Consider the following 26,912-nt stretch of genomic DNA (forward strand, 5'->3'; position numbering starts at 1 on the left):
GTGTACGGGCCTCTCACTGTTGTGGCCTCTCCCGTTGCGGAGCACAGGCTCCAGATGCCCAGGCCCAGCAGCCATGGCTCACAGGCCCAGCCGCTCCGCGGCATGTGGGATCTTCCCAGACCGGGGCACAAACCCGTGTCCCCTGCATCAGCAGGCGGACTCGCAACCACTGCACCACCAGGGAAGCCCCATACATATATATTTTAAAGGTCAGCTGGTAGGTCTCAGTATGTTAGGTGTATTCTTTGACCTCTGCTTTAATTTTTTTTTTCCTATAAATTTATTTATTTTTGGCTGTGTTGGGTCTTCGTTGCTGTGCGCGGGCTTTCTCTAGTTGCGGTGAGTGGGGGCTACTCTTCGTTGCGGTGCGCGGGCTTCTCATTGCGGTGGCTTCTCTTTGTTGCGGAGCACGGGCTCTAGACGCGCAGGCTTCAGTAGTTGTGGCACGTGGGCTCAGTAGTTGTGGCTCACGGGCTCTAGAGCTCAGGCTCAGTAGTTGTGGCGCACTGGCTTAGATGCTCTGCGGCATGTGGCATCTTCCTGAACCAGGGCTCGAACCCGTGTCCCTTGCATTGGCAGGCAGATTCTTAACCACTGCGACAACAGGGAAGCCCCTGCTTTAATTATTAAAACAATAAAATATAGTTGATCAGAATAAAAATAATTCACTTACACAGAGTCAATTTAGGATTTCACCTATGAACTGGACTGGAGAGACCTTGATTTGGTAAATTGAGTAGCTTTGATCTTAAAGTAGTATAGGTAATTGTCTCAGTTTTTTTTATGGTGGCAATTAATATGTGGTGAAATGGTGTATATTTGTATAAAGCAAGTGGAAATGCAAATCAAGGTATTAGTTGCTTAAATGGTAGATGTGGAGTGACCTGCAGTGTTCTGTTGAGCTATGTGGCTTTAAAAGTTTATCCTGTACCTTTTTTATGACTTGACAGTTAATTTCTTTGTGTTTCAAACCATGTGGTGATTCCAGAAAACATAATGTGAGTTAATTGCACTATTCTTTTTTCAGTCTTCATGGGTCAGGATTTCTAATACCAGGATTATTAAGATGACTAGATGACCAGTTTTACTTTGTACTGTTGGCAAAGTTAATATATGACTGTTTAGAGCAATGGCTAGTATGCATAAAGCTACATTAAATGTCTTTATTATTATCACCACCACTCTTTGGAGATAGGACAACTCTGAGAGGGAAAACTGGAGAGAAGTTGATTAACCCGAAAACTGGATAATTGATCCTAAAATTGTGAGATAAGGACATGTAGTCTGTATGTATGGAAGAAGAAACTTCCAGAATAGTAAAAGCTATTGAAATGGAAGCATGTCTCTGAACATGGTATAATGAATATAGAATTGGAAACAAGGAACAGTAGCTCTTTCCCCGGTAATAAGTGGTATATGTGTATTATAATACATTTGGGAAAGAAAAAAGTCATGTATCTTTTCACTACCTAGAGATAGCCACATCTAATATATTATGTATTTTCTTTTTCTGTAAGAAAATATACACATAAAAATTTGAGTCATATTGTACATGCAGTTTTTGAGCCTATGAAATACACTGAAGTCCTCTGGATTGTTGAATTGGTGTTGGCGTCATTGTCCATCCTTAGTATCCACTTGTCTTTCTAGTTCACATATCCAGTAGTCCCTTCTTAATAAAGAAAAGGTCTTATATCAGTTGCTTATATTTGCCTTACTTGTTTAGTCCTCAGTTTACTGCTAGAACAAGCATGTTTTTAGGCTCTCATTTCTAATGTGGAGGGGAAAGAATGGTCACTTGATTGAAGAAGCAGGTCTTTGTGGTGCTGGTTGGTGAAGGGAGGAATCTTTTTAAGATCACATTCAGGTGGGTGGGGTTTTTTAGTTTTTTGGTTTTGACTCAAATGGTCTCTTTATCCTGACTTCACTCTTTGGGTGTGTAGGAGTTTGTGCCCCTTGTCATCTGGAAATAGAAGTTTGTTCTAGCACAGTATGTTTGATATGTTTAAGTGTTTTAGTTAAGATACAAATGTGTTACTTTATTTCATTGTTTTGAAGGCATACTTTTTTTTCACATTTAACATCTCTGAAATTGGTATGCTTCTTTCGTTTGGTGACATTTTCCAGTTATAATGGCTCTTTTCTAGTGGTACATAACTAAGGTACTTCGGTGATGTCACAAATCAGTGAAATGTGCTGATTACTAATTCCCATTATCTGACATCCTGTGACATCCTTAAGCTTTATGTATCCCTCTTCCTCTGGTAGTGAATTTTGATAATTGAATAAATATCTCAGTGTATTTTTTTCGGTTCATGATTAGAGCAAATATTTACTATGTGCTGGGTATTATTCTGAGTGTGTGTGTGTGTGTGTGTGTGTGTGTGTGTAGTGAAGTCATTATATAGTCATTTACATGGTAAGATTTATTATATTCTGTAGTTGAGGAATAACTGAAAATATCAGGATATTTAACGTAAGATATCAGGTTATTTCACTTATTAAATGCTATTATTAGCCACTGCAACAAACATTTTAAAATATAATTTAATCCTCACAACCCATTTGATGAGAGATACGAAAAATTATTATTTAATCTCATTTTACAAATGAGGAAGCTGAAAATCAGGTTAAATAACTTGCCCAGAATTATGACATAAATTGTAAGTGATAGAGCTGGGATTTGAATTCAAGTCTGCCTGACTTCAGTGCCCTTGATTTTAATGACTATACCATTTCTAGCTTTAGAAACTGTAACTTGGATTTTTTTTTAACTTTTTGATGGAAGTGGGAGGGAGCAAATTGGGCTTTAGGGTTCTATTTCTATCCTAGGAGACTATAAAATAGTCTGTATCATGTGCTCAAAGAGGATAAAATAATTGATTTTTATTTTTTTGCATATTAAGATGGTGATGGAATTTCCTGACAATGTGTTAAATCTCGATGGGCATCAAAATAATGGTGCACAACTAAAGCAGTTCATTCAGGTAATAGTTTTAAAAATTAATGTTTTAAATGGTGTGTGTGTGTGCGTGTGCGCATGTGTGTGTGTGTATGTATGTGTGTTTTAAAGAGTCATTTAAAATTTTACCTGTAAGTATTAATTTTGTTTTACCTAGGACTCTTTAGGTCTTAAGATTGCAGTGAAGTTGCTTTCTTTTACTGTTGTTCCAGGCATATTTAGATACCTGTGATGTGAAAGATTTGGTGGTGGTGTGTTATCATTTTACATGTCTGTAAGGCTTTAATTTCACCAGTTTAAATTTAGTTTAAATTTAATTTCCCTGTTTTTAGAAGGTAGGGCAGACAGCTTTTCATTGAGAACTTCGTTTTTTTCTGTAGTAATTGTTTTGTTCAGTAAAAAAAATTAATCTTGTATAGTGAATTTTCTGATTTTTATTTAATTGTTTTTTAATTTAATTTAATTTTTTATTGGAGTGTAGTTGATTTACAATGTTGTGCTAATTTCTGCTGTACAGCACAGTGACTCAGTTATACACATATATATGTTCTTTATATCCTTTTGCATTATGGTTTATCCCAGGAGATTGAATATAGTTCCCTGTGCTATACAGTAGGACCTTGTTGTTTATCCATTCTAAATGTAATAGTTTGCATCTACTAACCCAAAACTCCCAGTCTTACTTCATTATTAAACAGTGTGATACTTTGTAAATACACTATATATGATCAAGATAAAGGAAGATAAATGGTTACTTTATTTCAAAATTCTATTTCAACTTTTGGAGAAAACTTTGAATTAAAGGTTAATAGTAAGTGTGAGAATATCCTTTTTGGGAGTTATCTTACTTTCTCATCTGTTTTTTTTTTTGTAAACTGGAGGTATTACTTGTATAACTATAACTCCATCTAAGTAGAAGTTATTTATGAGTTTTGCCCATTTCTCTACAGCTATGGTTCTCAGTCATTTCTCTTCCTTGTCATAACCAACAGATAATATTCATATGCACCAGCATTTTAGTTACTGCAGGCTCCTACATAGGTAAGATAGGCCTTGTTCTCTCCCACTAATCCATGACACACCTGCCCATACCTCCAGGTTGAGAATTGCTGCATTACATGATCACTATCCTGACTTGACTTGTATAGCTAAATGTAGTATGTTGCTAAAGGTTGAGAAAAAGACATGGTAAAGCTGCTTTGTGTCTTTATTCTTTTCTCTTTTCTTTCTTTCCTTTCTGAAATTTTTTATTTTAAGTGAGAGTACTAAGCTTAATGCACATTTGACAGGCACTAAATTTCCACATGCAGGGCTTCTTTTTGCTATGCTGGGTCACATACTGCATAGCCCTGGCATCCTAAGTGGAGTTTTTTATACCCTAGATTCTAGAACAGGGGGATTTGTGGAGCAAACTCAGTACAGCATGGACAAGGCCGACTGCCTTGCCTTACTGACTCAGTTGCAGATAGAGATGGCAAGCCCTGCCCAGGCTGTACTCACTGCACAAGGATAGGAACCAGAAAGAGTGGTGAAAGAGTCATTTCATGTCTTTCTTACAAACTCTATTTTTCTTTCCCTCTTCTCTCAGCGACATAGTATGCTTAAGCAGCAAGATCTAAGTATTGCCATGGTGGTGACATCACGTGAAGTCTTGAGCGCACTTTCTCAGCTTGTCCCATGTGTTGGTTGTCGTCGAAGTGTGGAGCGCCTCTTTTCCCAGCTTGTAGAGTCTGGAAATCCTGCCCTTGAACCCCTGACTGTGGGGCCCAAGGGAGTCCTATCTGTAACTCGAAGCTGCATGACTGATGCAAAGAAGCTTTATACATTATTTTATGTACATGGGTGAGTATAATCAATTAGGAAACAATGAGTTTGTTAAATTTTTAAACTTGGTGACAGTGGCAGCTTTTTTTCTAAATTTGGTTGGGGCAAAGCTTGAGTCCAGATTCAACACTTTTATTGAGTAACTCCTATGTGCCAGTGACTGTAAAGTTTCTTTTCTCATGTGGGGAGAGGCAGGCAGTAAACAAATACATAATTTGTCAAGGATGTTAAGTTACAAAGACAAACCAGTAAGGGAGATAGACAATGAGTGGGTAGAATTCATATGGAGAGTGGTCAGGGAAGGCCTCTCTGATAAAATGACATTGAATATAGACTTGAATGAAGTGAGTGAACCATGTAGATATCTGGGGGAAGGCAAAGAAGGAGCAGCAAGTGTAAAGGTTCAGAGGTTGGAGTTTTCCTGGAATGTTTGAAGAACAGCAAGGGAGCCATTGTGGCTGGAGCCAGATGAATGAAGGGAATGGTAATAAAAGATGAGGTCACAGGAGTACTAAAAGGCCTAATTATGGAGTGCCATCTTGAGGTCTTTTGTATTTTTAACTCTGAGATAGGAAGATTTGGGAAGGTTTTGAGCAGAGGAATACATGGTCTCCCTTGAAGTTTTGCTTACTGTCACCTCTGTGTTGAGAATAAGTAGAAGGGTCATGGAAGGGTGGAGAAACAGGCTTGTTTAATATAGTCCATGCAAGAAATAATAGTGACCAGTATAGTGGCCACGGAGATAATGAGGAATGGTTGGATCCTGGATATATTTTGAGGAATGAGCCAACAGGATTTTTGGGTAGATTGGATATGGAGGAGGGCATCAAGGATGATTCCCAGATTTGGGGTCTAAAGAGCAGGACAGATGGTTTCCATTTCCTGAAGTGGGTAGGCCTGGAGGAGAGAGGAGCACTTTTGCAGAACTCACTTTTGGATGTGTTAATTTGAGATAGCAGTTGGACGTCCAGGTAGAGTTCAGAGAGTTCTGGCCTAGAGATACAAATTTGTGTCATCAACATATATATAGTATTTATATGTATATTTAAACCCATGAGATGAGATGTGATCACCAAAGGGTAAGTGTAAATAGGAAAAGAGAAGAGGTCTGGAGACCAAACCTACTTTGAGGTGGTGGGAGAGACTTTGGATTTTTACTCTCCCTCAGAAAAGAAGCCTTGGAGGGTTTTTGAATCGAGAAATAACATAATGTGATTTTTGTTTTGAAAAGATGACTCCAGCTGCTAAGTGAAACATAGTGTGTAAAGGCAAACTGTAGGAGCAAAGAGACCATTTGGGAGGCCAGCTGTTGCAGTTGATTAAGCTAGAGAGGCGAGTTGGACAAGGGTAGTAACGGTGGAGGTGATGAGACATGATTTGATTCTGAATATATTTAAAAGTTAGAGTTGACAAGCTTTGCTGATTGGATGCAGGGTTTGGATAGTTAGCCTTATGTATTTCTATATTTGCATAAAATTTCTGTTGAAGGCTCCTCATCAGGGATAGTGTATATACTGTATCTTTTATTGTTTATAGTGTATTTTTTAGTGTATATAGTGTATCTTTTATTGTTTCCTTTTTTTTTTTTGGCCGCACTACGTGGCTTGTGGGATTTTATAATAGTTCCCCGACCAGGGATTGAACCCGGGCTGTTAGCAGTGAGAGCACGGAGTCCTAACCACTGGACCGCCAGGGAATTCCCAAGGATAGTGTATGTTTAGACATCTAATGTTTGGACAAGGGAGTATGGCTGAGAGTCAGGTAGCAATCAGTCATGAAATATTTGAGTGCCAGGCACACTGCTAGATACAATGCAGATGCAGGGATGAATGAGACACATGTAGTCTAGGGGCAAGAGTATGTTGAATAGGGCAGGTCTTCAATGTTTCGATAGGCTGGGAATGGAAAGGGAATATAAATGTACTGACTCTTGGGTTAGAGTTTGATGAGAAATTTTCAAAGTAAGTGATGTGTCTAATACTTTAAATATACTTCTCACTAAAAGGCATAGAGATTTTGAAAATTCTAAAGAAAAGTTAATATTAATCAAACCTTTAATGTTTTATTTTTAATTAGGTCCAAACTAAATGACATGATAGATGCTATTCCAAAAAGTAAAAAGAACAAGAGATGTCAGTTGCACTCCTTAGATACGCACAAACCAAAACCTTTGGGGTAAGTAGAAATGATTATCAGGATGCTTTGTCGGTGTTAAGATTATAAATGTTGATCACATTTGGTAAAAAGAAAAGAAGCCCTGCTAGTTTTATTTCATTAATTGTTTACACTGTAACATAAAAACCATTTAATTGGTCAAAATAAATGTCTCCTGGTTCTGTAGGCCTTTTTGCATTGGGACTACATAGGTTTGATTTTTTTTTTTAAGTTTTTTTTTTCCTTGTATTAAATATGTTTCAGAGAAAGGAGGTTGAGATCTTTGTGGAAATTTATGTAGCCAATATTAAATTTTTCAAAGTCGTGGTATCGTTTTTTTAATCTATGTAATAGTCATAATGTATAAATTATTTTTCTTGTCTTCCTTGTCTCTAGGTCTCCCTAATAATTTATCAAGGATTTTTAAAAAAATCTTGAATCGGTTATAGCAATGTGAATTTATGTAACTAACTTGCAGTTTTCTTCTTGGTTAGGAGCTACAGTGTCCAAGGCTGCTTCTGCCCCCATCTCCTAGCACAGTGTCACAGTTGCCCCTTCAAAATTGCTTGGAGTTGGGGGTGGTAAGGAGAAGCAGTGGAATTTGAAGAGAGTTTCTAAGAAGTAACTTTTGTTTGGGGAGAGAATGAGATGATGTAAAACTATACTTCTGAATTAATTTTAAAAATTAGTTTATTTTGGATATCTCATTAGTAGTGTTGACACCATTGTTAAATTGACATTTTCCGCTCTGGTAAAAAGACCTAGATGACCAGGTGGTGGTGTGTAAATAGTTAATAATCCTTTTTTTTTTCTATACTCAGGAAGAAAAAAGTTTTTAAACTTTTATTATGAAAACTGTCAAACACATAGAAAAGTAGAGAGACTATACAAGGACCCTCTTACCCCCAAATACCTTCACCCAGACTCAGTAGTTATCAAGATTTGCCACATTTATTTCATTTGTTCACCTTTTCCTTTGCTGAAGGTTTTTTTTTTTTTTTTTCCCCTCGGTACGTGGGCCTCTCACTGCCGTGGCCTCTCCCGTTGCGGAGCACAGGCTCCGGACACACAGGCTCAGTGGCCGTGGCTCACGGGCCCAGCCGCTCCGCGGCATGTGGGATCTTCCCAGACCGGGGCACGAACCCGTGTCCCCTGCATCAGCAGGCGGACTCTCAACCACTGCGCCACCAGGCAAGCCCTGCTGAAGTATTTTAAAGCAAGTTCCAGGCATCATGTTATTTTACTACTACATATTTCCACATTCATCTCTGAATGCAGTGATATTTTCTTTCATGACAGTGCCATTGTAACACCTAACAAAACTTTTAACTATAATAATCTAATACCCAGTTCATATTCAGATTCCCCCAACTCTCTCTAAAAGTGTCTTCTTACACTGATTTGTTAGAATCAAGATCTAAACAAGAACCACACATTATATGATTTCTAAGTGTGAGAGCTCTGAACCCAGTAAAGCTCTACACGACCTAAAGTGCTTATCTAAGGATAATTATTTCATATACCTGATTTACCAATATCTTTAAAGAATTCCTGACTTTCTGAATGCAGAATCCATTCTAATTTTCTCATTAGACAGTAACCTTTTCTGAATAACCTGTTGACTAAAGCAACAGAGTAGTATGATATAATACAAAGGCTGCCTTCTGTGTTTTTGTTATGAATATTCTTCATTGAGGAGCTGAAAAGCAACAGCTACCCCAACATCTTAAACATCTGTGCTCATTGCCACCTTCCTTCAAAGACCAGTCCTTCCACTTTTGCTCCGGATTCCACCTCTTCTCTTTTTCTCTCTGACTGCTTCATCAGTTATCTACTTTTATTAAATTGACGTACAGCTATGTTTTCCTATATTTCAGCTTAAAAACAAAAAACAGTCCTCCACAGACTTCACATCCTGCTTCAGCTCTAGCCCCACCACATGGGAAGACAAATGTTTTGCAAGGTTGTTTGCTGAGTTATGCAGTCAGTGTGAGTGGAGTTAGTTAAGCAACACCTCCTAAGGTAGCTTCAGTTATTCCCACAAGCCATGTAGATAGCAGGCCAGAGAGTTTAGTCTGCTTAGCCAAGACTTCTCCTCCACTTTGGATGGTCACTGCCATTCTATGCTACTGTGACTTTTCTTTTTATATTTTCCCTGTGTTGCTCCCCCCTTTCTCTCTCTAGATTTTCTTCAGGGGAAAGTGTAATACAGTTAATTAGCTTTTAGCCTAATCAGTAGTAACAATCTAGTTCAGTTTTCTTGAGAGTATTCTCACATTCATGCAAGTAAACCCAAGTTATTGTCTGTCTGGGAGTAAGTGCAAGGTCTGAAAGAAAGGTCTAGGCCAGAGTTGTAGGCCTGTAGCTGATGAATGATATACAGTTGACTCCTTTTTAAAAAAATTAATTTATTTCTTTGGCTGCGTCGGGTCTTGGTTGCGGCGCGTGGGATCTTCGTTGGGGCATGTGGGATCTTCGTTGCAGCACGCAGGCTTCAGAGCGCCTGGGCTCAGTAGTTGTGGTGCGCGGGCTTAGTTGCCTTGCAGCATGTGGGAATCTTAGTTCTCCGACCAGGGATCGAACCCGCATCCCCTGCATTGGAAAGCAGATTCTTAACCACTGGACCACCAGGGAAGTCCCTACAGTTGACTGGAACAGTGCAGGGGTTAGGAGCACCGACCCTGCACGCAATGGAAAATTTGTGTAACTTCTAGTTGGCCCTTTGTATACATGGTTCCTTCATATCCTCAGATTCCACGAACTGCAAATTGTGTAGTACTGTGGTATTTACTACTGAAAAAAATCCGTGCATAAGTGGACCTGCGCAATTCAGCCTCATGTTGTTCAACTGTATAAGATCACCTAGAGGAAGAGTAGAGTAGTAGAAAAGAATGCTGAGGAATTCAGTTTAATGGTAGAAAGAATAAGCCTAAAGAAACTCGAGAAAGAATTGCCAGAGAGGTAGGAGGAAGCCAAGGGAAAAGAGTGTGGGGCGGCGGGGGGCGGGCGGTGGTTGGTAAGCTGTGTTGAAGGTTGCTGAGTTATCAAGGACCCAAAAGTGTCTGTTGGATATAGCAACACTGAGATAATTGGTGATTTTGATGAGCAGATCTGTGGTTGAATGGAAACAATCTAGATCAGCATGGGTAGAAAAGTGCATGCAATGCAAGGCTGTAATGGGTTAAACTGTGAGTGGAAGGTGTGGGAGTAGAACAAGAAGTGAAAAGACTTCCTTTTTTAGAGAGCTTGATCTTGAAAGGAAGGAGTGATATAAAGACATTTGGTCTGGAGAGATTATGGATAAAATCTTGATTTGAGCTGTAGAATGTTTTTTCAAGCTTTTTTTAGAATAATGCTTTCACATTCTGATGGTATAATAATCATTCCCCAGCTCTGATTTCATGAACCTTTTCCTCAATAATGAGAACTTGAGTTTGAGAGTTACTCAGTTTTAGATTATGGATCACTCAGGCATAGAAAATTGCAAATTTGGGAGATGAGAATAGAAGGATATAAGATGCAGGGCAGAGCAGGAGTTGAGGTTTTTGTTTCAAGAATAAGGAACATTGATCCTTGGCCTGAGCCCTTGTGAGATGGGAGTAGGGAGCTGAATTGTACGTATGACCTTATAGGGTGGGCAGGGGGTTGAGAAATACTTATTTAGGTATATAGAGTAGGTTAAGTAAAGACTCAGAAGTTTTTCCATCTCAAGCATCCCAGGTAATGAATTTCTAGGACTGTAGTGAGACCCTGCAGAAGAACAGGCAGGAGCCAGTTGTTCAGAATCATGAAAAATCAAGAAGACTATCATTGAATGGAATACAGAAACATATTTCTCTTGGAATGCACATCTGCAACCAAGCAAAATGCATGACCAGTGCCACATTGCAACCTGTGGGGGAGGGAGAGTCTGGGAAGTTTTTAGTAAGTTTTCAAAAAATTATTTGTATAGTACTTACTACTAATTTAGGCTGTGTAAAGTGTTCATCTTAGTATGCTATCTTTATTTTAGTAAAAATAAAAATTTATTTACTATAATTAGATTAATCTGTGACTTTCCCAGTTACTTGTAAATGTGGAGGTAGATAAGAATTTTGTTGCCATGGGCTAGCTATAAAATCACATTAAGTAGATCAACACTTTTTAGTATTTTCAATTTGTGGAAGATTGATCCATGTTTATAGGTGAAAATATTTTATTTTTTTTCAGCCCTTTTGACTTTAAAACATTCCAAGTAGATTTGCTCATAAAATGCTTAGTATTTTAACCAGTTACTATCTTGATAAGTGTAAATGTTGTTAAATTATATCAGGTAAACTTAATAGTTGAGCAGAAGTTTTTGTATAAAGATATGAGCACCTGTCTAAGTAACATTTTAATATGGTTAAATATGTAATTATATACAAATTTGCAAACTTATCGTACTAATATCTTAATGTATTAAAGAGTTCATGATTTTAATTTAGACTATAGAAATTATTTCTTCAGATTATCTCAGTGTCACTAAGCTTTGTACTGTACTGTACTACAGTGAAGGGAGCAGTAGCAGTTTCAGTTCAGAGAAGTTAAGTACATATAAGAGAAGTAGTGAAGACCACAGGAAGGACAGCAAGTGTAGGATCATTTTCCATTATGGACCTTTCCAGGGAACAGCCAGGTAAAATCAAGCAATCCTTTACTCACCTTTTTAAAATGTTTTACCCTTGTATATTTCTTCTTCTCACTAAGATTTGATTCTTTCTGCAGAGGTTGTTGGATGGACGTATGGGAACTAATGTCCCAAGAATGCAGGGATGAAGTAGTTTTAATTGACTCTAGTTGTCTTTTGGAAACACTAGAAACGTATCTGCGAAAACACAGGTAAGTCCAAAGATCATCATGGTGTAGTTGGAAGGCGCCTTAGCTGTCAGTTTTCCAGACTGACCTGTCACTGACCTTCTTCACATAATAGTACTCCAGCCTTCCCGTTAATACCTGACATGAGGCGGAGTTTAATGTTAGGGTAGGCAGTTCCTTTATAGGATGACTCTCAGTGTTGGCTGACTTGTGTTAGGCCAGCATTTCCATTTTTTGTAATTTCTACCTGTTGGCTCCAGGCCAGCCTTTCAAGAAACGCACAATAACTGTAAATCAAGTAAAGTGTACTTAATCACTGTGGAAATTCTAGTACTCCTTGTTTTTATGATAGAAGCATTTCATGATGTCATTTTTCAAAATTAAAGGTAAAATAGCAGCTTTTACTTAGTAATATTTTGAATTATTTTTCTTTAATTGTCAAGACCTAAAAATAGAGTTGGAATTCATGTGCTTCCTGTACTATAAAAGTAACTTCAGATTTTTCTGTTTAGAATACTACTTTACAAAGGAATTTTCTAAGTGTCATTAACATTTGGAAATTCATAGGGAGGGAGAGTGCAGTAGGAAAGGAAACTGGTAAGGGAGCCATCTAGAGATGGCGTTCTTGGGGGGGAGTTGTACTGTTTTCATATAAATTTGTCACATGTTGGGTTTGTAGTTGTGTGTTCTTTGACTTTGGGAGAGATATACGCAATTACTTTGGGGATACTTCTAGAAAATGTGTAAATAATAAAAACTGGCATTATCAAGACTGATGTTTATATGGCAATGAGCTAATGACTTTACCTGCATACTAAGTTTATTAAGTGTTTTTTTTTTTTAGAATTACAAACTTTCTTGTTTTTTGCCTTAGTTGATTATACCCAAGAGAGTAGAGAATATGTCAATTATTTGGAGTTTGGGAGGGGGATTTTTAACCGTAAAACATAAATGTATAGGTCTGTTATAGATTCCTTTCTCTTTCAATATGAATTGATCCTTGTATTCAATATGAATTGGTCCCCAAAAGATAGCTTTTTTGGGTGATAAATTACTAGTTACTATAGCTAATGTTTTGGAATTTCCTATATTGGTTTTAGATATTTCCTGTGTTTAGGGGGCAGTAATTTATAAGAAAGGTGGAGTCCATTTTATAAATATGTTAAGGATGAGGGGAGAAGTACAATTAAGAGAGCAATTAAGGGAGATTGCATTGAATCTGGGTTCTACTGATTATAACTTTGTACAAGTTCCTTTTCTGTGCCTCAGTGTTTTTCTTTTTTAAGACAAAAATAATGATAGAAATGGTCTTAATAGGATTTATTGTAAGATTAAATTTGTCGTGAGGATTGATGATACATAATAAGACTTACTTAGAACAGTATCTGGCACACAGTAAGCGCATCAGTGAACCTTTGCATGCCAGATTTGCAAGTCCTTGTTAATCTTGTGTATCTAGTTGTTTTAGGTACAGGTTGAGTTTTTGAGGTACAGTCAGTTGAAAATGATTTCTAAACGTCTGAATAATGGACCTTCTTGGCACTTCTACTTTATTTAGGGGACTTTTCTGAGCACTTTTATAATAAAGATTTTATAACACTATTTAGCCAGTTAAATTTTATGATAGTACATTATTAGAAATGAGGTGTTAGGAAACTGAAACCTCTGAATTAAGAAAATGTTTTTTAAATTTGTGTGCAAGGTTACTTTTGAAAACAGGAAAAATCACTTTCATTCTTGTGGCTTACATATAAATTTTTAAATTGCTGTTTACTTAGGTTACTTATGATTACGTACAAACATATTAGACTGAGGATTTAAAGCAGTAAGATATGGGGAAAATATTTCAAGTTTCATTATTGGTACTGTATGACATTTAATCATTTATTTACTCAAAAATCTAAACTTACATTATAGCTTGAAAACGTGGAAGTATTTTTATTTCTGTGTCCGTGACCATTTCTCCCACCAAGGGGAAGATTTTTTTTAATTGTGATAAAAAAACATAACTTATACTTGCCCTCTTAACAGTTTTTAAGTGTTCAGTACAGTATTGTTAACTATTTGCTCATTGTTGTACAGTGGATCTCTAGAATTTTTTCATGTAGCATGACTGAAGCTATACCACATCCATTGAACAATAACTCCTCATTTACCCCTCCCCTCACCCACTGCAAGCCACCATTCTGTTTTTTGGTTACTTTCAGTTCAGTTACTTTATAACTCACGTGAGTGGAATCATGCAGTATTTGTCTTTTTGTGTCTGACTTATTTCACTTAGCATAATGTCCATAAGGTTCATCCATGTTGTAACAGATGACAGAATTTTCTTCTTTTTGAGGATGAATAATGTTCCATTGTATGTATACACCACATTCACCTGTCAGTGGACATTTAGGTTGTTCCCACATCTTGGCTATTGTGAACAGTGCTGCAGTGAACATGAGTGTGTGCAAAAAGCTCTTCGAGATCCTGTTTTTAATTCTTTTGTATATATTCCCAGAACTAGGATTGCTTGATTATATGATAGCTCTGTTTAATTTTTTGAAGAAATGCTATACTATTGGATTGGCCAAAAGGTTCATTCTGGTTTTTCTGTACAATGTCACGGAAAAACCCAAACGAACTTTTTGGCCAACCCAATATAATATTTGCCATGCTGGCAGCACCATTTTACAATCCCATCAACAGTGTGCAAGGGTTCCAGTTTCTCCAGATCCTTGCCAACACTTGTTATTTTCTAATTTTTTGATAGTGGCCATACAGTGGGTTTGAGGTGATATTGTGTGATTTTGATTTGCATTTCCCTGATGATTAGTGATGTTGAGCATTTTGTCATATGCTTATTAGTTATTTGTATATCTTCTTTGGAGAAATGTCTATTCATGTCCTTTGTCCATTTTTTAATCAGGTTCTTTTTTTGTTTGTTTTGTTATTGAGTTGTAAGAGTTCTTTATTTATTCTGGATGTTAACCCCTTATCCAGTATATGGTTTGTAAATATTTCTCCATTCCATAGGTTGTCCTTCACTCTATTCATTGTTTCCTTTGCTACACAGAAGTTTTTAAGTTTGATATAGTCTCATTTGTCTATTTTTGCTTTTGATGCCATATCCAAGAAACCATCATCTATTCCATTATTATGTTTTCTTCTAGGGCTTTTATAGTTTCAGGTCTTAATGTTTAGGTCTTTAACCCATTTTGAGTTAATTTTTGTATATTTATGTGTCTATTTTTTAAGCATTAGTGAAACATAATGATTTAACTTTACTTGTCAACATTATTGCCTCTGTTTACAAAATGGGCTTAGAGCTTCTGTTTTAACATATATTCATTTCATTTCACGTCCATCCTTAAAGAAGCCTTCTGCAATTCCCATAACTAGAATTCAACTTTCCTGTGTGCGTGCATGCACACACACCCACACACGCATGCACGCACACAGTGGACTACTACTCAGTCATAGAAAAGAATGAAATAACGCCATTTGCAGCAACATGGATGGACCTAGAGATTATCATACTAAGTGAAGTAAGTCAGAAAGACAAATACCATATGATATCACTTGTATGTGGAATCTAAAATATGATACAGTGAAACATTTACAGAACAGAAACAGGCTCACAGACGTAGAAAACAGAAACAGGCTCACAGACGTAGACAAATTTATGGTTACCGAAGGGTGAAGGGAATAGAGGAGGGATAAATTGGGAGTTTGGGATTAGCAGATACAAACTACTATATATAAAATAGATAAACAAGGTCCTACTGTCTAGCACAGGGAACAATATTCAATATTCTGTAATAAACCATAATGGAAAATAATATGAAAAAGAATATATATATATTTATATATCTGAATCACTTTGCTGTACACCAGAAGCTAACACAACATTGTAAGTCAACTGTACTTCAATTAAAAAAAAAAAAAAAAGTCCATTATATATCTGGTGTGTATAGGGGGGCGGGGTAGAGTAGAGGGGCCATGAAGGGAGAGGTGAATCTTGGGAAATAAGGCTGGAAATAGTAGATTGGGTAAGAGAAGTCATTGAAGGCCTTAATGGGTTTGAACTTTATTCATAAACAGTGGGGAGTTTTTTAAGCTGAGATTGAGGTAATGAGATTTGTTTAAAAAAATTATTTTGGTATGAGAGATGCATTAGAGCTAGTAAGAGTGGAAGCAGGGAAACCTGTTAAGCATTTTTAAAAACTGTCTAGGCAATTGAAAAGAATTGACCTTCAAGGGAATTTTAGAAAGAATTGATACCAGTTGTCTCCACCCCTAAAAGCAGGACCTACGGAGGAGTTGGAATTAACTGAGGTTTCATCCTGGGTGACTGTGTGAATGGTGATTTCTTTTTTTTGTATTGCATTTTATTTTATTTATTTATTTTTTAACATCTTTATTGGAGTATAATTGCTTTACAATGGTGTGTTAGTTTCTGCTTTATAACAAAGTTAATCAGCTATATGTATACATATATCCCCATATTGAATGGTGATTTCTTAACACAGATGGAAGGGAACATAAGGGAACCGTGTTGCCCTTGGTTTTGGACAACAAATTTAATGTGTTGCCTTTTGGACATCTGTGTTGCTGCCCATTTTTTCTATATGGGTCTGGTCCTCAGGCAAGGACAGAGACTTGAGCAGAGCTGTAGAGTCGAGAGTCAGACATGTTGACTGAAGCTATGGGAATAGATGAGCTCATGTGGGTAGATGAATCTAAATCAAAGAGAGCAAAATTTCCTCATTCCACCACAGCTGATCTTCTCAGAGTTATGAAGATTGTGAGCCTGCCTTTTTCGCCAGACCGAATTCTTCCTTATTTCAGGAATTCAAAAATAAAGAAACCAGGCTTTATTCTTTTTTCTTTCTGATTGAATAGTGAATTATATGTATATGATATGTTACTGTTGATTTTATTTGCATTTCTTTGATTACTATTGATGCTCTTTATAGTGGAATATATTGCCCACCACCTTAAGTTACTTCTCTGTAAATTGCTCGGTCGTAGTCATAATTCTATTATTTGTGAGTTATTTTCAATTGTTTATAAAGTTGTATTTTTAAAAAAAATGGTTTCTAAAAGAAAACTTTTCTACATTCACATGCTCTTCTGTACTTTTACCACATTTTGTACAGTCAAGTTTAAACCACATTTCTACACATATGTTGTCTATATTATGACTGAGTGTTGAGAAACATGCATTTTCTTTTGGAGGAAAGAATTTGACATTTTGGAAATTACCAGTAAAGTAAAAATTACATGTACCACTTTCCCATTCTTCTTGCCCTTCCCACCCCACATACTTAGCTAGTGATGTATTAAAATGTAAAAATTTGAATCAAGGTTAACTGGCTGAAGATACCAACTATCTTCAGAGGCTGAAAGGAGAGGGATCCTAGAGTCATTGGTTGGTAGCCTCTGTTGTTTTATTTTCTGACCTGCACAAATAGCTCTTGAAGTGAAGATAAGCTAGTCCTTGGCAACTAATATTTTCTGGCCATGTATTTTATGCACTAACAGGTATTTATCTGCCTCATTCTTTTAGGCCCATGTGTTTCTCTAGTTTAAAAAGCATTTGCAAATGGAGATCTAGCTATACCCATGTAATCCCTAAATGTGTATTTACCTTATATGTGTATGTTTTCAATGTGTGTATGGAGGCTTTTTTTAATGCTCTATATGGGAGGGGAGTGTCATTGTTTAGTACACTGTTATATACCTCATGAAATAATTACACAGCCAGTTCTTAATTTTGAGGTTTTTCTTTTCAACAGGTTTTGCACTGACTGCAAAAATAAAGTCCTCCGAGCATACAATATCCTTATTGGTGAACTTGATTGCAGCAAAGAGAAGGGCTACTGTGCTGCACTTTATGAAGGCTTGCGGTGCTGTCCACATGAGCGACACATACATGTTTGCTGTGAGACAGACTTCATTGCACATCTTTTGGGTCGTGCTGAGCCAGAGTTCGCAGGAGGGTATGAGTATGTAATTTGCTAGAATGGGCTATCTAGCGCTTTGCTTCATTTTATCCTTCTGCCTCAGTACATATGATATATGTATAAATTACAGTGTGCCTGTAAAGATTTTGCTTTCTTTAAAATATGCGTTTAGTTGACTGAGTAAAAACAGGGAGAAAATGTCGATCAGTTGTCTTCTCCTTGTTGCTTGAAGTAGGCAGGCTTTTTTTGGCTTTCATTATTATAGCTTATCATTTTCATTTGAAAATGATTAGAAGGGATTTTTTTCCCCCTCCATCCATGCATTTCCATGTTTAAATTTTGTTTATAATGATGGTTTTTGCATAGGAAGTGAGATCTTTGCAGCAGGGGGTTAAGAAATACTTCATTGAATGTAATTCATGAACTGTGTATATTATTACTAAATTATATAGGAAGCTAAAATTTTATCTCTGGCTTTGTTGTAAAAAGAAAATCAAAAAAGTTATTCACAATAAATTGAACCCACCTCCCCTTGTGTTTTGTGTATCAACTCTCATTTGAGTGCCTACTTTCTGCTAGGCATTCAGAATACAAACACTCCTTTGATCACTGAAGTTCATGAACACTTCTACTGAAGACTGGCCTAGAGGACTTTTGCCCATGATTGAACCACTTTGGTGGTATTGTCTTTCTCCTCAAAAAAAAGAACAAAAACCAAACAGGCATTTGCGGTAATTGGAAGATGAACTGTCATGCCTACTTGAGCTGGACACTTAACATATGATGACTTCTCTGTGCTCCAGAAAACATCTCTTTAGGGCCAGTTCCTGAATTACCTTATGTTTAGCAATATTAAGGCTGAGTTCTACCTGCATGTGTATTTCTCATTGGTTTTATACATGTGAGCTCGTGTATTTATATATACATTGAGTTTGAATGTATAACTATCTTGTTATTAGTTTGTTACTAGGCATGCAGACTGTGTTTAAAACCTGAACTTGCACAGGTGTTATCCATCTTTTACTGTTTCAGCTTAAGGGTATTAGGAAATATGTGTGATTTATTCTCCTTTATAGGAGAAGAGAAAGGCATGCTAAGACAATAGATATAGCTCAAGAAGAAGTTCTGACCTGCTTGGGAATTCATCTTTATGAAAGACTGCATCGAATCTGGCAAAAACTACGGGCAGAAGAGCAGACGTGGCAGATGCTTTTCTATCTTGGTGTTGATGCTTTACGCAAGAGTTTTGAGGTAAGAACAGTGGACTGCTTCAGTGTCCAGATTGCTTAGTTAAGTTATTGGACTGAATCTTAATGTTAATCACCACTCTTACCTTGCCTTAGCTGTGATCTACTGGTCATGGCTTTTGGGGGGTTAGGAGAGGAGTTTGCTGGGGAACTGAAATTTAGAAGTTGTTTATGGATTTTTTTCTTTGTTTTTTAATCCTGTTCCTCTGCCAGCCTTGATTTTTAGACATTCTGAAAGTAGAAAACTGAAATTGATGATTATTTAATGAGAAGCTGCTATGAAACATAACTGTTGACAAGTTAAAAGCAACCCAAAAATAAGCATCAAAATTAGAAACATTTAATGAGTCCCAGTTTGCCTGCTTCTTTCCAATCATATGGAGTAAATGGTGTCTGAATGCCATGATATAAGAGCTACTTTTTAGAAGCACACTGAAGGCTCTTTATAATGCTGGTATTGGGTTTCATGTTTGTCATTTGGTAACATTATTTTCAGTTATACTCTGTAGAACATAACGTTTTGGCTAGTGAATATTTTGTTATATTCTAGGGCATGGTTGTAACTCTTTAACTGGTCACCAGTCCTTTTTGAAAATGGTACGAAAGCTATAAACCCTTTTTCAAAAGCCCATCCGTGAACTTTAAACACTCTTCTGGGGAGTCTGAGGAGGTTTGTGCTAGTTTTTGCTGAACAGATTTCTTATTCCTTTTCTCTTCGAATGTTTGTGTCTTCAGAAACTAGATCATTTAATCAGGTTAGTCTTCTCATTGTATGAAGAAATAGATGAATATTTACTTTGCTGTGTTAAAATTCTGAAATTTGAAACTAGAATATTTCTGGTTTGAAATTGGAGTATGTGTAAGTCTACCTTTCCCGTAGGAATTAGTTGTATATTCATTTCCTGAGTAGATTTTAAGACTGTCATCATTTAAGGTATTAAAATTTAAAATTCTTTGTGGGGACTGCCTGACAAGACACAGCAAAGTAAATATTCATCCATTTCTTCATACAATGAGAAAACTAACCTGACAAAATTGCAGCATGAAATACCAGTTTCTATGTGTGTGATATCATTTAAAATTAACAAGTGAGAATTTCCATGGAAAATAAAGGGAAGTTTGGGCCAGTATTCAGTCTCAGCTTTGTTTTATAATAGATGACTGTGGAAAAAGTACAGGGTATCAGTCGATTGGAACAACTTTGTGAAGAATTTTCAGAGGAGGAACGAGTAAGAGAACTCAAGCAAGAAAAGAAGCGCCAAAAACGGAAGAATAGACGAAAAAATAAATGTGTATGTGATATTCCTACTCCCTTACAAACAGCAGATGAAAAGGAAGTAAGCCAAGAGAAGGTAGTATTTCTTGATATTGACTCATAAATATATAGCTTATTTCTAGATTTCAGCACTTTTACTGTGCTTTCCCAGAATGTGGCTCCTTTGGCTTCTTTATTGGCTTTTTTTCTTACTCTAATCTGTATAAACCAAAATCTTTAATGTCGTGTGTTTGTTTTCTAGAGACAATGTTGGCTAGTTAACTTATTACATGACCTTAGTATTCTGCTAGATCATAGTCCAAATGTGAAAAGTTAACTCCATGCATGACCTAGAGCAGTTCTCAACTTTCAGTCTCAGGACGCCTTTGCATTTTTCTGTTTTGTTTTGTTTTTGTTTTTTTGGCCGTGCCACGCAGCATGCGGGATCCTAATTCCCCTACCAGGGATCGAACCCATGCCCCCTGCATTGGAAGTGTGGAGTCCCAACCACTGGACCGCCAGGGAATTCCCTTCTTTGCATTCTTAAAAATTAGGGAGCCCAGTGAGCTTTTGTTTATGTGGGTTATACTTATCAGCATTTAGTGTATTAGAAATTAAAATGGACAAATTTAAAGTTATTTATTATTCTTTTAAAAATAATAAGCCCACTATATGTTAAAATGAACATTTTTTTTTAAATAACTAGAAAAATTTGAGAAGGGTGGCATTAATTTATATTTTTGTAAATCTCTTTAATATTTGGCTTAAAAGGAATCAGGTAAATTCTCATTCAGTCTGTTAGCATATGTTGCTTGGTTATAGCATGTGAAGAAAGTCTGACTTCGCCCAGATATATATAGTAGGAAAAGGGAGGAGTATTTTAATATAAACCTTTTCAGATAGTTGTGGATATTCTTCTTTGGCATTATAACTTGACAGGTGGTAGTTTCTTAAAGATTAGTTGCAATGTGGAACCTGACACCTTATCAGTGACCTTTTCATACTTTTAAATTAAAACCCATTGGTCTGTCTTGGCACTTTGAATAGATTTTATTTATGCATGATTCTGTAACATCATGCATTGGTCATTTGAAAGATAATGGTTCACTGAGTTATGCAGATCTTTCCAGATACTGACATTCATTATATAATATCATATAATCATCTTAAAACCACTACTCATCTGATCAGAAAGGTCTTTTAAGTATTGGGAAGCTTCAAGATCATTGTGCTTGTGTATGCAAGTTTTCAAAATTCTGATTGTAGTTTGAAAGTCTGAATTGTATCATTGACTGTCCATTTTTTTCCTTGAAGAGATAGGCTGATTTCATTCATTTTTGAGAAAATGTCTTTTAAATATCCAAGTCTGAATAACCATAATTTGTCTCTTATTCTTTCTTTTAAGTGAAATTGATGTTCCAGGAAAAAGCAGCTAGTTTAGCTTGCAACTTAAACAGTTGCACAAGTACTTTTACTTGAGACAACTATTATACATTGGTATGCATCAAAAGTGCTTTAAGCATTCTTCCCATTTATCACAGAGTAATAAAAAGACCTCTACGCCATGAGTTCATATTTAATAAAATTCGCATTTTTACTGCTTCATCAAAGACATTCATAAGTGAAATATCGTTTTATCTATTTATTTCCTGATGAGAGTGCTTGACAAGTGAAGAATACGGTGACTGTTAGTACATACTTGGTTGCCTCTGCCTTGGTTTGTGCTAAAGAAACTTTTCCCACCATTGCTTTTATATTATCAGTGTAAGTGTCAAGACAATGAAAAAGGCAAATCACATGTCAGTGTTATGATGAAAATGGTTTTGACCTAGGGAATGGTTTTGACCTGGGGTTAGCAGACTGCACTTTGAGAATAGCTCTCCTAGACTTCCCTGATACCATTAAGTCTTAACTTACTTTTGTTGGCTCTTGGTCTTGAAATGAATTAGTGATTTTTCATGAGAATAATATTTTTCAATTTTTAACCTTGTAACTCCTATCTTAGGTTAAGAAAATTAAAATATAGCCATTATGGAGGTAAAGCTTTTTACTATCTCTTAATATTGATCCTTAAAGGAAACAGACTTCATAGAAAACAGCTGCAAAGCCTGTGGCAGCACTGAAGATGGTAATAGTTGTGTAGAAGTAATTGTTACCAATGAAAATACATCATGTACCTGTCCTAGCAGTGGCAATCTTTTGGGGTCTCCTAAAATAAAGAAAGGTAAGTAAATAGTTTTAAAAAATTAACTCTTTATTCTTTTTTTTTTTTAAATATAAGAGCTTTTAGAGATCCTGTAACCTAGAACTTAGGAACTGCTTTACAGCCCTAAGAATATCATAAAATTTAGTCAGACACTTAGTATTCCTTTTTCTTTATGGTGTTTGATTTGTTAAATAATAACAAAATAAAAAATTGTAAAGTTCCAATCATATTTTCATTATTTAATGCACTTTTTACTTTCAGTAAGCCATCAATTTTGAAATTTTTCTGTGGTCCCCAGTTGGTTCATTCTTTGTCTTAATATATTTATTGGCATGTTAATTGTAACTCTCACTTGATTTATTCTCAGGCTTATCGCCACACTGTAATGGTAGTGATTGTGGATATTCATCTAGCATGGAAGGGAGTGAAACTGGTTCTCGGGAGGGTTCGGACGTTGCCTGCACTGAAGGCATTTGTAATCATGACGAACACGGTAGGTTCAGATTAAGCTTCCCAATTATTTCTGCTACATGGCTGATTTAAACACCCAAATAAGAGATTATTGATTTCTGCAGGTGATGACTCCTGTGTCCATCACTGTGAAGATAAAGAGGATGATGGCGATAGTTGTGTTGAATGTTGGGCAAATTCTGAAGAGAACACCACCAAAGGAAAAAATAAAAAGAAGAAAAAGAAAAGCAAGATGTTGAAATGTGATGAACATGTAAGTGTCATAACCTGGAATCCTTAAACCTTTGTTCTTTTCCTTGGAGTGGAAAGTGTGCAGCTTAGCTGCTAGGATTTTTTTTAAGAATGAGTACCTATGCAGTTCCATTGGTTGCTCATCTTGTGAATTTATATGCATGTGTATGTCTGATGTGGTCATTTGTCCAACAGTCGATGTGAGTCATAAATCCAATTCTTTTCATAATAGTTTTTAATCTTTTAGCTCTGTAATCTTTTTTTAAAATTTTATTTATTTATTTTTGGCTGCATTGGCTCTTCGTTGCTATGCGCGGGCTTTCTCTAGTTGCGGTGAGCGGGGGCTACTCCTTGTTGCACTGCGCGGGCGTCTCATTGTGGTGGCTTCTCTTTGTTGCTGACCATGGGGTCTGCGTGCATGGGCTTCGGTAGCTGTGGTTCACGGGCTCTAGAGCGCAGGCTCAGTAGTTGTGGCACACGGTCTTAGTTGCCCCGTGGCATGTGGGATCTTCCCAGAGCAGGGCTCAAACCCGTGTCCCTGCACTGGCAGGTGGATTCTTAACCACTGCGCCATCAGGGAAGCCCCTTAGCTCTGTAATCTTGAGCAGTTTGCCTGATCTGTTTTCCCATCTGTGAAATGTAGATAATAGTCCCTGTGAGATTAGGCTCTGTGAAGATGAAGTGAAATTATATTGGTGGGTTAGCATAGTGTTTGGTGTGCAGTAAATGCCTAGTAACTGCCAGCTGTTGCTGTTATTCAGTGTTCCTGCTAAAATCTTAACACACTCTCAGGGTACTTTTTTTCTTTAAAAAATAGTAATTGCTATTATTCCCTGCCTTGTTACCTGAGAAGTCCTTTTTCTGTGGTTTCAGATCCAAAAGCTTGGAAGCTGTATTACAGATCCAGGTAATCGAGAGGCCTCAGGAAATACCGTGCACACAGTGTTTCACCGTGACAAGACCAAAGATACACATCCTGAAAGCTGTTGCACCTCTGAAAAGGGTGGGCAGCCACTGTCTTGGTTTGAGCATAGGAAAAATGTACCACAGTTTGCAGAACATACAGAAACGTCGTTTGGTCCTGATTCCGGAAAAGGTGCCAAGAGCTTAGTTGAACTCCTTGTAAGTAAGCCATGATTATCTTTTTGTGGATAACTGATTGTTCACGGGGTAGATGTGGGAGGGAACGTATTTGAGGGTTTAATGTTGGGAATGGCAGGAGGCTTTTAAGCAGTTAAGGGCAGTATTTCATTATTTTTTGGTGACTTCATTCCTGCTCTACCACTTAACTACTCTGGAGCACATTTCCTCGTCTTCCTTTGTCTCAGAGGTAGAAAAGATTACTTGGGAGACGGGGATAGAGTTAGCATTATGTCCAGGAGTCTGACTCCTTGACGAGGGTTATTATAAGCAAACTGCCTTTCTGAGTGGCAATTTATGGTAGCTACCCTTCCAGACCAGGAAAGAATATAGAATCTGAACTAGAGCCCACTTTCTAGGCTACTTCCTTTAGGTGTCATGTAGGATAAAAGCATATAACTGAACCTGGAAAATCTTTTATTACTGACTCCAATTCTTGATACTTTAGATGAATTATACCTGATTGCAAGTGACCCAGTGCATAGTTTGTGTGGGACTTGGAGGAGGGGCAAAGAGGGAGAAGGGTGGTATCTTTTCTGTAGTCATTATGGGATCCCAAGGGAACCAAATCCTTTAGAATATTAGGTTTTTTCTTTTTTATATGGTTGTAAAGTTTAATGGTGATGCTATGTATTTCATGAGTTTAAAAAAGGTTATATTTTACTTAATGTGTAGAGATAAAAGTTTCAACATAGAACCAGCCAGAGATAAGTCAGGTTATTTAAAGTTTGGTAGCTATTTGTAACCATCCCTAATCACTTTTGAAGGCTGAAGTGTGTTGGGAGTCTGCTTGTAGGCTTCTAGGACAAATTACAGATCCAGAGTTTTAAACCAAGTTGAGCTGCCTTTTATTCTTACTTAGTACTTTCTAAGACAGAATGACATTATGCTTATCCTGTAAACATTCCAATTAAACTAAAGGTTAGACTGCTTTAATTTTTCTCTGTCCTCCATCACCATAGCATTTTGCATTCTTAATTTAAGTCATAGTCTTAACTACTGCTTTAATTTGCAGGATGAGTCTGAATGTACTTCAGATGAGGAAATCTTTATCTCACAAGATGAAATACAGTCATTTATGGCTAATAACCAGTCTTTCTACAGCAATAGAGAACAATACCGACAGCATCTGAAGGAGAAATTTAATAAATACTGCCGCTTAAATGATCACAAGAGCCCCATTTGTAGTGGTTGGTTGACAACAGCTGGAGCAAATTAAATAAATAAAATAGCTCTGTCTTTCATTGAAACACTCAAGATGACTACTGCGCCTTCTCTTTCAAAAAAAACTCTTAGTGACTTATGGCAGAATTTTATCTTAAATCAATGTGATTCTTTCTTGTTTTGGGAGACGGTGGAGGTAACCTCCTTAGTTTGTTCTTTCTTCAGGCTTGTGTCTTTAGTTGTGTGGCTGCGCAGGCCTGCCGTATGATTTAAGCCATCCCTTTTCATTAAATGTTTCTCTTCCTGTGAGACTTACTAAAAAGCAACTTAGTGGCAAAAAGTAATGTTGTACTTATACTTCTGTACAGAAATGACAATGAGCTGAATATATGGTTTTACAAAGTAGACATCCACTTGCGAAATGTTTGGATGTAATGTTAAAGCGCAATGTGCAAAATTTAAAATAAAGAATATTTATTAATACGCATAGTAAAATTTGGTGTACATGTTTCTGCTTAATGTGTGGCAGTATTTTAATTTGCCACCTGTGGTCTTGGTACTTGGCCAGTGTTGATGTTAGAGAGGATGAGGAGCAAATGAGGAGAGAGATACAGATTGCTGAAGACAAATTCTTCCCTTCATCAGAGTTGACAACGGAGAAAAGCAGTTTCCAGGCTTCTGTTTTGAAAGAATAAGTTTGCTGTGATACCTTTAAATACTGGCTAGCATTTTACTTCCTCATGAGACTTTTAATTGCTGTTATTAATAAAGTTCCCTGATACATAACACAAAGCACCTTAAATTCAGAGGTTCATATTGAACTAGAAGAATGAGAACAAAACTTGGCAGAATTTCAACCAAAGGTTTGCTGATAAGTAATTACTCAGCATGTAGAGAACTGAGAGCAGAAGGCTGCACTGAGGGCTAACCACACTGCAGTCTGTATAAGTGCCTGTTCCTTATCTGGTTTCCAACAATAAGGTCACTATGGCATTACAGTTTACTGCTTTCACAAGCTGTCTGAGTACTAAAGAAGGAGAGATTCCCCTAGGAGTAGCATTTGGCTGCCATTTAAAAGGTTGAGTCAATAATTCAGTAAACTCATGTGCTTAGAGTTTTGTGTCTACAGGTTGATACTTGGTGGGCAGCAGACAAATAGTGGGACGGTCAGTACCTCTGTGCGGTGGGGATGGAGTGAATTTTACAGGCTTTCTACCACTTAATCAGACTGCTAATCAGATTTCAAGTGGGCAACAGCAGACGCTTAGTGAGATTGAACTTTTGTAGTTGGTGGCGTTTTTTTGATCCACCCCTGAGTTGTCTTTTCAAATCAAAGTGTTGTATAGGGATTGGGGCAGATAAAGTGAGTCATTCCTTTCTGACTCGTGTTTGCTTTCATCCTGGAATCCATAAAAAATGACTAAGGGTCTCCCACAGCCCTTGGCTCTGAGCCCAAACCCCTCTCCACCAC

The 26,912-nt window shown here is 37.0% G+C and overlaps 1 protein-coding gene across 5 annotated transcripts in view; it reads left to right on the forward strand.

Annotated features, from left to right (window-relative positions):
* Positions 1 to 25,936, forward strand: part of GGNBP2 (gametogenetin binding protein 2) — a 31,048-nt gene extending 5,112 nt beyond the window's left edge. For 2 of the 5 annotated variants that reach the window (XM_029212007.1, XM_029212006.1), the window contains 12 exons: positions 2,907 to 2,987; positions 4,551 to 4,804; positions 6,863 to 6,961; positions 11,687 to 11,800; positions 17,560 to 17,769; positions 18,804 to 18,978; positions 20,132 to 20,326; positions 22,306 to 22,453; positions 22,803 to 22,928; positions 23,011 to 23,159; positions 24,011 to 24,259; positions 25,293 to 25,936. In XM_029212007.1, coding sequence (XP_029067840.1) covers positions 2,907 to 2,987; positions 4,551 to 4,804; positions 6,863 to 6,961; positions 11,687 to 11,800; positions 17,560 to 17,769; positions 18,804 to 18,978; positions 20,132 to 20,326; positions 22,306 to 22,453; positions 22,803 to 22,928; positions 23,011 to 23,159; positions 24,011 to 24,259; positions 25,293 to 25,496 — 2,004 coding nt within the window. In that variant the 3' untranslated portion in view covers positions 25,497 to 25,936. The remainder of the gene's footprint in view (positions 1 to 2,906; positions 2,988 to 4,550; positions 4,805 to 6,862; positions 6,962 to 11,686; positions 11,801 to 17,559; positions 17,770 to 18,803; positions 18,979 to 20,131; positions 20,327 to 22,305; positions 22,454 to 22,802; positions 22,929 to 23,010; positions 23,160 to 24,010; positions 24,260 to 25,292) is intronic. The other 3 variants (XM_029212009.1, XM_029212008.1, XM_029212011.1) reach the window with 3 other exon arrangements.
* Positions 25,937 to 26,912: the final 976 nt, after the last annotated feature.

Source organism: Monodon monoceros, unplaced genomic scaffold, assembly GCF_005190385.1.
Source record: "Monodon monoceros isolate NGI ecotype Baffin Bay Population unplaced genomic scaffold, NGI_Narwhal_1 Super_Scaffold_9, whole genome shotgun sequence".
Lineage (NCBI taxonomy): Eukaryota > Metazoa > Chordata > Mammalia > Artiodactyla > Monodontidae > Monodon > Monodon monoceros.